We start from the raw sequence: 9,808 nt of genomic DNA on the forward strand, positions 1-9,808 counted from the left end.
GTAGAAAACCCTAACTCTGTGTTGTATTTAATCAGTACTAACTATAAATTTCTTCATGTTTCTGCATCCTTGGTAAATCTTTTCCACGTCATGTGTTCAATACTTTTTCCCTGTGCCATTCCACATTATTACAAATAACTTCATTTCTAGACATTTATGGTTTGATTTCTTTGTATGTATGGATCACTTGGGTTGTTACCGACATCTGGTAAAAATTTCATGTCATTATTACCTCTAGTAATATATTTACTGAGAAAAATGTTGACGTGTTCAATACTTATTTTACCTGCTGTATAAATACAAACCTGTGTGTTAGTTTTCCCTGACAGACAGAGAGTTTGTGTAACTCATGTTCCTCCACAGCGCAGGGTCATGGAGCTAAAGGGGACAATGAGTACAAGTTCACTTTGGAGTTCCTGGAACCTGTTAGACCCGAGGTATCAATCTTTTTTTTTTTCTTCTGTATAATTAAAACGGTTGTCACCTACATTTTCATTTTTGTATTAGATTCAGTAATAAAARTTATTTGTTACATTCTGCTGATTTACAGGTTTATTGTGGCTAGTTTACACAGTTTTTCAGCATTCAAAAGTACATTGGAATAAATATGTACAAGAACACAATGGTAATAAAATGGTAATAAACCATAAGAAAATCTGTTGAGCCAGCATTTTGCCTTTTTTTWATTTTATTTTATTTTTGTATTTGAACTGACTGAAGGGAAATGTTTAGTTTTTCTTGTACACATGTCTGGTGATGCTTCACACACTGAGAAGGAACGTCTTGTTCCAGAGTATTCACTGCACACAAACTGATGCCTGTCACAGAAACTCTTTGGCTTTTATTACTACGCTCTGCTGAGGTTCAGATTGATAGAAAATATAAAAGTAATTTAGATTAGGGCTGCACGATATTAGGAAAAACTTGGAGATAACAGTGCTTAATATTGCGATGACGATATGACTTGCAATAAATGAACAAATACGTAAAGGGCTCTGTTTGATTGGTGAAATACTTCGTTTTCATCTGAGTGACAAAACTCATAAATGCAAACTTTTGGGCTGACCATTTATTGCAGTTTATGCATATTTTTACGATATATTGCACAGGCTGTTATCGCGATGATTATAAATTTGCAATATATTGTGCAGCCCTAAAGTAAAGCCTTCTTCTGAGTTTTTAAAGTCAGCATGAACTACTTTCAGAAGGACTGAGTCAACAGACATGATGACGTCTCATACTGTCGATGGTTTAATTTATAAAAGGACAAAATCCAAGAGTTTCTGTTATTATTTATTCCCCATTTCTAGGGCTGCACAATATATTGCAAATATATCGTCATCGCAATATAAGTGTGCTCAATATTTATACCACAAAGGACTGCTTGGAGTGCAATAGTTGTTGACTAATGTATTTCAGGAGTTTAGAAGTTGTATTTTCCATGCTAATGCAATGTTTAGCCAGTAGGACAGAGTCTTACGGCATCAAAACCTCACACCAGACACAAAGGACCTTTCCAAAAATGTAAAAGTTCATATAGAGTAGGAGGTACAGATTAGAAAGGGAGGAAAGAATAAATAAGACAAGTATCACACCTGATAGCGTCATCGCAAGTTTTTCTAATATCGTGCCGCCTTACACATTTCACACTATTTCTTTAAGTACCGTGTCATCCACAGAGTGCTTTTATCGTTGTACATAATGTCTTTCTGTCTATTACATGTCATATGTACACAGTGGATAGAGCAGGGGTGTCCTACCCTGGTCCTAAAGGGCCACCGTACTTCATGTTGTACTGGTTTCCATCAAACCAGGTGTTGTAGCAGAGAAACCTCTAAAACGTGAAGGGTAGTTGTCCTTATGGACCAGGACTGGTCAACATTATCCTTGTGTGTGTAACATTTGAATTATTACTCAAGTCTTTTCTGTTGGCTGTTTAATTAACGTTTATTTTTTTAAGCTTTGTGCTCGTTTTAAAGCTGAGTTTATTGCTGCTTTAATAAGTGAAGATCCTCGATTGGGGTTTTAGATCTACCATAAGTCCACTCAGCGTCAGGTGGACGTTAAGATCAGAAAGCAGGAGGAGCGCTGGTGGGACCGGCTGACGCTGCAGGAGAAGAAGCCTCTGTTTCTGGCTCCCGACTTCGACCGCTGGCTGGACGAGTCTGACGCTGAGATGGAGCTGCAGGCCAAGGCAAGCTCTTAAACCATCGTCCAAAGCACGTGGGAATAAAGGAGCGCTAACTGTTATTCTACCACAGAAAACAGCGTTTCTGACAGCATTTAAAGAAACTGAACTAATCAAACATGGAACCACTTTGTTGTTCTTTCAGGAGGAAGAAAGGCTGAATAAAATCAGCATCGAGTCGAGACTTCGCGAAGATCGTGAGTCTGAAATCTCAGCTGACTTTGTTTTTTCTTCCTAATCTTTGCTAGATTATTAAAAAAACCTCTGCCGTTAGCTGATCCTCTCTCTCCTCCTGTGTCCTCAGCCTACGTCGGGCTGAAGAAGGGCTACTTGTTTATGTACAACCTGGTCCAGTTCCTGGGATTTTCCTGGATCTTTGTCAACATGACGGTTCGACTCTTTATTCTTGGTGAAGGTTTGTTAAACAAAGATACACACGGTTCAAAGTTTGCCACAGGACAACAAAGTAATAGTTTTAACTGAACAATAACACTGTATTCTTTATGTGCTGCTGTCGGTGCAGCTGTACCAGTTTGTTTAGAAACGAGACAAAAGATCAAACTGCTTAGTAAAGCATTGTTTGACTCAAAGATGAAAATGTAAAAATAGAAATAAAACAAATGCACTTACTTATGGAATAGACGTAACCAGGGAGGCTGAGGGGTGGGGTTGAGCTGGTGTCAGGTTGATGACGGTAAAACATGACAGTTCTGCGGTGTTGTATGTGAGGAGCCGTTGAAATGTGAGCTCTTACAAATGGAAACAACGACTTCACACACAGCAGGGATTTGTTTTGCAAATGTTTACGGCTGCAGACAGTCACCGTTAATCATGTCTGTTTGTTCCTCCGCCTCCACAGACTCGTTCTACGACACGTTCCACACCACAGCTGACATGATGTATTTCTGTCAGATGATGGCCGTGCTCGAGGTCATTAATCCCTTACTGGGTCTGGTTAAGACTGGGTTCCTCCCTGCACTGATACAGGTAATAAAAAAAACAAGACGTTCCTGGTGTTTACCCTGGTTTTCAAACTCCTGGGGCAGTAGAGTTCAGATGAAAAACAATTGGAAGGTGTTATAAGATGGCCGCATAAATGTGCACTGTCAACCAAAAACTTTATTATAACACCTCTACATTTAATGACAGCCTCCAGTCTTCTTAATAAAGAGTTCATCAGACTGTCAGATTGTGAGGGCGTCTCTTCATTCCAGTCCACAGATTCATGTATGAAGGTCTGGACTTTAACTGGTCTGTTCCAAAACCTTATTTCCTCCTTACAAAGTCATCCTTTTGTTAGTTTGGATGTTTGCTTATTTTCAGATAAAAAAAATTATTTAAGCTTTCTATAGGACACCTGAAGGGTTTTTATGGGATAAATCTTGTGCCAGCAGGAACTGAATTTGAATTGCTCAGATTGAATCTGAATGTGCATAATTTGAAATTGAATGCATTGGTTTGAAAATGAATTTTACTAAATTGAAACTGAATTTAAAGTTTTGCATCTGAATTAATTTGCTTTGAAAATGTATTTTGGTTCATTAAAAATTCAGTTGGTCTACTTTCACTTTCAGTTCCAAAATTCATATTTTTGTGTCACATCCTGGTCCTTGAGAAAGCCAGCCAGAGTAATCAAACACAGATCCACAGATTTACATTTCACTCCGGTGAAGTTTCCCTTCTGTATGTAACAGAGTTGATGCAATCTACTGTAAAAGTGACAAAAACAGACAAAGGTGTTTTATTGCAGTGGTTAATTGTACCTACAGTATATGTAGAAAATGTTACATTTACATCGCATCATGGATCAGTCAGCAGCATCTGATCAATATGTGATCCATGATGTGATGTAAATGTAACATTTTCTATAGGTAAAATTAATCACTGCAAAACAACTGTTTTTGTCACTTTTACAGTAGATTGCATCAACTCTGTTACATACAGAAGGGAAACTTCACCGAAGTGAAATGTAAATCTGTGGATCTGTGTTTGATTACTCTGGCTGGCTTTCTCAAGGACCAGGATGTGACACAAAAATCTGAATTATGGAACTGAAATTGAAAGTAGTCAAACTGAATTTTTAATAGACCAAAATACAGTTTCAAAGCAAATTAATTCAGATACAAAACTTTCAATTCAGTTTCAATTTAGTAAACTTCATTGTCAAACCAATGCATTCAATTACAAATTATGCACATTCAGATTCAATCTGAGCAATTCAAATTCAATTCCTGCTGGCACAAGATTGATCTCATAGGTTTTGGCTAAAACAAACAGGCAGGTGAAGGTTTTAAAACTCCCTTTTCAGCTAAAGAAAAGCAAGCCCACAGCATGATACTACCACCATCGTGTTTCATTCTGGGTATAGTGTTCCTTTAGTGATCCACAGCCTGGTCTCTGCACCAAACAGTTTTTGGAGTTGTTCAAGTTCAACACCAGAACACCTTTTCCCACATGGGAAGCCKGAGATTGTAAATCCTTTATACATTTAGCTGGTCCTGGACGTTTTGTCTTTGGGGTCAAATTGGCTTCAGAGTCCAGAGCTCCTTCAGTCCTGCTGTACTCCTCACTGACTGGTTTGTCTTTTCATCCAACTTCCTGTTCTTGATGATGGTGTTCCATATTTCCTCACCCCCATGATGGTGGTCTTCTCTGTGCTCCTCTGGTCGTGTTGTGAAAATGTTTGTAGCTTTGTCCTGACTGAACTGACTAAATGTCAGAACCAGCTCAGTGCATTTTTCTTTAGTGTTTTTAGTTTCTGATGTTTAAAGACATTTTGCTTCTCATCCATGCAAAGTCTAAAGCTCAAAAACTGTTACTCTGCTGTTCCTTTATTTATTTTTTTGCTAACACCATCATTTGTGTGACTACTAACAGCACTCAGTGATTTGCATTTCAGTTTAAGAATAAATCAAGAATAATTAAAGTCTCCTTTCATGTTGCTGTCTTGGATAAAAAAAAAGTATTTTTCTTATCATTTTATTGACGTTCCTCTGCTCTGATGTTTTTAGGTGGCAGGTAGGAACGTTATTTTGTTCGTAGTCTTCGGCAGCCTGGAGGAGATGCAGAACAAACCCGTGGTGTTCTTCGTCTTCTACCTGTGGAGCATCATTGAGATCTTCAGGTCTGCAGCCCCCTCCCCCTCCCCGCTGAGTAACCCCTCCTCATCGTGTTTCACCATCAGCTCCTGTCTTTCTGTGTCAGATACCCGTTCTACATGCTGGCCTGCATCGGCACAGACTGGCCCATGCTAACGTGGCTCAGATATAACCTGTGGATCCCCCTGTACCCACTGGGGGTCATCGCTGAGGGTTGGTGTGTGCGCTGCTGGTTGGTGACGTGCAGCTGTGACAGTGTCTGACTCTGCTTTGTGTTCCAGCTGTGGCTGTGATCCAGTCCCTCCCCATCTTTGACCAGAGCCGTCTGTTCAGCATCTGGCTTCCAGCTGTGCTGGGACACTCGTTGAGCTTCTCCTACACCCTGCAGCTCTACCTGGTTCTCATGTTTCTGGGTGAGAAATCTGCTGACTCAGCTTAGCTCCATTCCTTCTGACTCCGCCTCTTTTAACGGTTTTAGATTAAAATTTGTTCCAATTGATTAACTGATTACGTCCGCTGGCACGTCACATGGTCCATTTAAATCACTCTAACAGGAAAGGTACGCCTTCTCTGAGACTCTGTTTTAATTTGAGTCAAAAGTAGAGACTTTAAACCAGTTTTTAAATTGTGTTGTTAGGCGAAGTAGAACCAGAGTTATGATAAATGGTTTGCGCCGCATTTTATTTTCTTAAAATGACAGTTATATTTGATGCAAATCACATCACGAGCAGGAAACGCCTCAATCCACCGACGGTTTCATCCTCCTGTCAAGTCGAAAATATAAAAACCCTCCGATCTTTTTCCTGACCGAGGCCCAAAATTATTTGTCAAGCAGCAAAAAAATCTACAGGATGAAGAAAAAAAAAAAACAAGCAGCACTTAGAGGTCTGACTCCTGCTCCAGAACCTCATTTACTGGCCAATAGAACCAAGGATGAGTTCTGAGCTCAGGAGAACAGAGTCTTTAAGTTCCAGCCACAGAACACCTGGAGTCCAGGTAGACCCACTTTCCTCTGAGTTAAAAAAAATCAGTTGTTTCAGCCAGAGAACCAACAAGAAGGCAGCAAAAAGTAAAGAATCAGAGAAAAATCATAAATTTTACATGTGAAAACTCAGGTTTTTAAGAAAATGGCTGCTTATCAATGAATTGTTAGTCGATATATTAGATCAGTCAACGTAGATTAATTCATTAATCAGTAACAAATTGGCCCAGTTCTGGCCCACACAATGCACTAACACTCAGCCCAGACACTGCAAAGATCGATGGCCATTTGGTGGCCCAGATGTGGTTCATTCATGGGCCAGCACCACATAAAMCAAACCATCATTCAAACAGTGCMATCATTGCCAGTAGTGCCAGCCTGACACCAGATCTGTCCCACACCTCTCTGCTATGTGGGAACAGTCTCAAGAACAACAAGGCTTTCTTACCGTGAGCTTCAGTTCCTAAAAGGATATTTTGGGTGTTCTGTGTAGAAGTTTTAGTAGCATTTAACTGAACATGGCCTTATTTGACAGGACTGATGAGCTAACCCTTGTCCTAACAGAGCCTAGAGTAAAGTGAGTTGTCAGCTCCTTAAAATGACTCAAAAACTGTAAAAAGTCCTTCATAAATAAATATAGTTTAGTAGTTTATTCATTTTTCTTTAAAAAAAACAACAAATTCTATATGCAATAAAAAATACAAATCATAAATGAAAGGTAGCAGAAGAAGAAAAAATCTTATATCTGCCCCTTTTCTCAAAAAAATAATTTAAACAAAAATGGTCTTCAAATAACAAAAACAAAAAGAAAAAAAAATAAAGGTTAATATTTCAGTTTATTCTGAAAACAGAGGTTCCTCACTCTGAGTAAAGAAATGTTTTTTTTAATAAAATAACTTTTAATATAAGCTTCAAAAATCACGTTTCCTTTAGAGTCCACAAAAATATACAGTAAAATATTGTATTGTAATAAAATACTGTCCTATTTAACTTTTTTGTTTGTTTGTTTTGTTACAAAAACCTTTTGCTTAATTTATTCAATTCTGTAATTTCCCTGTGGGATCAATAAAGTGTTTTTGTTTGATTCAAATGTTTTTATTGACATGATTAGTTTCATAATTAGTTTATTGTGAAGGAGATTAATGAGGTTTTATTCATTAACAGATTGTTTAATATAATACTGAATGGTTTGAGTTTCCCTCTGAGATCAATAAAGTATCTGTGGACATCATACGAAGCTAACACCTCTGTCCCCCTGCAGGACTCTTCATTAACATCAGACACCTCTACAAGCTGAGACAGAGACGGTACCGCCAGAGGAAAAGGAAAGTCCACTGAGCCTCACTGCTCACCCTGAAGCAGGTGTGCTCTTTACCTCCTGTCGCCTGTTTGTTCTGGAGTCCCGTCCCCATCAGGAACTGAGTCCTGTAAATCTCCTCTGGACTCGCTCACTGTCCAGTGAAAACTGAAAACACTGGACTAATGAACTAATCTGCTTCTGCTTTGAGTCTCACTTTTCACTGTTTATTATCTTAAATACTAATTATTTTTAGTCAGATTTGAAGAGTTACTGGTTTTTAATTTACAAGAATGGTSCATTATAATTCAACAAATGGTTATATTTACACAAAAAAGCAAAACCCATCGAGAACACTTGGAATAGACGAGATAGTTATTTTAATTTGTTGTAAATCAGATTCCTGATGTTGGAAACACTCTGACCCTCAGTTTAAAGTCGGTTCTGGATTCAGATACAGAAAACTGTAGATTCAGGACTGAATGTCTGCAGAAAAAACATTTTAAAACAGGAAGTTTACACTTTATAAAAAGACTGAATCCATTTTTCTCAGTTTGTCATTAAATCAGGTCAGGTAGGATTGACAAAATTATTTCCATTTGTTAAATAAATAAAAGGAGATATGTGAATTTCTTGAGTCACACCTTTGCATACACTAATATTATGATGCCTTTAAAAGCCATGATGTCATGTCTTTGGAAGCATTTTGTTGTTTGACACTGGGGTCCAACTCTGCCAGCCCCTCTGAAATGAGTAAACTACAGTGAATCAGCTGGAGACGTACAAGACAGTGATGATTTTCTGTGAGATTCAGTCAAATCCATCRAGTGGTTAATGAGATATTTTGCTAMCAGACACTGACAAAAACATTATTGCCCACCTTTTCAGCTGCAGGTGATACACACTGTTTACACCTAGTGTTGGACAATAAAACTGTGGTAGAAAACATTTTAATAATGGTGATACAACTTTTAAAGAAACGATGTACGTTATGTCAGTGTGTTATAATGTACACTGGATGAAAGAGAAACGCACTAAAAGTGTAATCCCTCTTCCAAATASATCACYGTCTCCCCGTCAGCAGCTGTGGAGCAAAGTGAAGCAGATGCTGTAAACAGATGGGTACGGCAGGCCATTGTTGCATAAATACAGYTTCACCACACTTAAATTCCAGATGTCTGAAATTGGTTTATGACCAGAAATATTAGTTAAGATATCTCTATATTTTGACACAACAAAATACATTTGTGAGATATCTCTGATTACATTCTGACTAGTATAAATGATTCACCATTAAGTTGTTTGGAGGCTCTAATTCAAGATATTTGCAATAAATTACTCATTATATGAAACATATTTCTGATATGAATAATTAAATTTTGACTTGTCATACAGTAAATTTGAGATATAATTTGAGACGTTTCTAGTTCACCCTCACCAGATGTTTAGATCTACCGGGTCTGTCCAGCAGCCTCCCTTAACCACTGGATCCACCTCACCACCAGGTGGGGTTCAGTTGACAGCTCTGCATGGAGGTATATATAAAACAGCTGGAGTGCTCAGAAACCAAGCGGATTGCGGATCAGGTGGTCACTGAGGCAAAAACTCGGGCATGGGAGGAGTTTGGAGAGGCCATGGAAAAAGACTTCCGTATGGCTCCGAGGCGATTCTGGTCCACCTTCCGGCGTCTCGGGGGGGAAAGCGGTTCACCAACAACTTTATTTATGGTGGGGATGTTGCGCTGCTGACCTAAACTCGGGATGTTGTGGGTCGGTGGGCAGAATATTTTGAGGACATCCTCAATCCTACTGACACGTCTTCCCATGAGGAAGCAGAGCCTGAGGACCCTGGGTCGGACTCTCCAATCTCTGGTGCCGAGGTCACTGAGGTGGTTAAAAAGCTCCTCGATGGCAAGGCGCTGGGGGTGGATGAGATTCTTCTGGAGTTCCTTAACTCTCTGGATGTTGTGGGGTTGTGTTGGTTGACACGACTCTACAATATCACGTGGACATCAGGGGCAGTTCCCCTGGATTAGCAGACCAGGGTGGCGGTCACCCTATTTTAAAAAGGGGACTTCAGAGTTTGTTCCAACTATAGGAGGATCACACTTCTGAGTCTCCCTGGCTATTCACAGGTCCTGGAGAGGAGGGTCTGTCGGATAGTCAAATCTCTGATTCAGGAAGAGGAGTGTGGTTTTCGTCCTAGTTGTGGAACAGCAGACCAGCTGGAACAGCAGACCAGCT

The 9,808-nt window shown here is 39.3% G+C and overlaps 1 protein-coding gene across 2 annotated transcripts in view; it reads left to right on the forward strand.

Moving 5' to 3' along the window:
- LOC106524716 (very-long-chain (3R)-3-hydroxyacyl-CoA dehydratase) overlaps positions 1–8,917 on the forward strand; it is a 13,391-nt gene extending 4,474 nt beyond the window's left edge. The window contains exons 3-12 of one of the 2 annotated variants that reach the window (XM_014018631.1): positions 364–437; positions 2,030–2,194; positions 2,334–2,385; positions 2,493–2,603; positions 3,048–3,175; positions 5,200–5,312; positions 5,393–5,499; positions 5,568–5,699; positions 7,530–7,630; positions 8,628–8,917. In XM_014018631.1, coding sequence (XP_013874085.1) covers positions 364–437; positions 2,030–2,194; positions 2,334–2,385; positions 2,493–2,603; positions 3,048–3,175; positions 5,200–5,312; positions 5,393–5,499; positions 5,568–5,699; positions 7,530–7,606 — 959 coding nt within the window. In that variant the 3' untranslated portion in view covers positions 7,607–7,630; positions 8,628–8,917. Of the gene's footprint in view, positions 1–363; positions 438–2,029; positions 2,195–2,333; positions 2,386–2,492; positions 2,604–3,047; positions 3,176–5,199; positions 5,313–5,392; positions 5,500–5,567; positions 5,700–7,529; positions 8,195–8,627 lie in introns of those variants that run through there. The other variant, XM_014018630.1, reaches the window with a different exon arrangement.
- Positions 8,918–9,808: the final 891 nt, after the last annotated feature.

Source organism: Austrofundulus limnaeus, unplaced genomic scaffold, assembly GCF_001266775.1.
Source record: "Austrofundulus limnaeus strain Quisiro unplaced genomic scaffold, Austrofundulus_limnaeus-1.0 Scaffold197, whole genome shotgun sequence".
Lineage (NCBI taxonomy): Eukaryota > Metazoa > Chordata > Actinopteri > Cyprinodontiformes > Rivulidae > Austrofundulus > Austrofundulus limnaeus.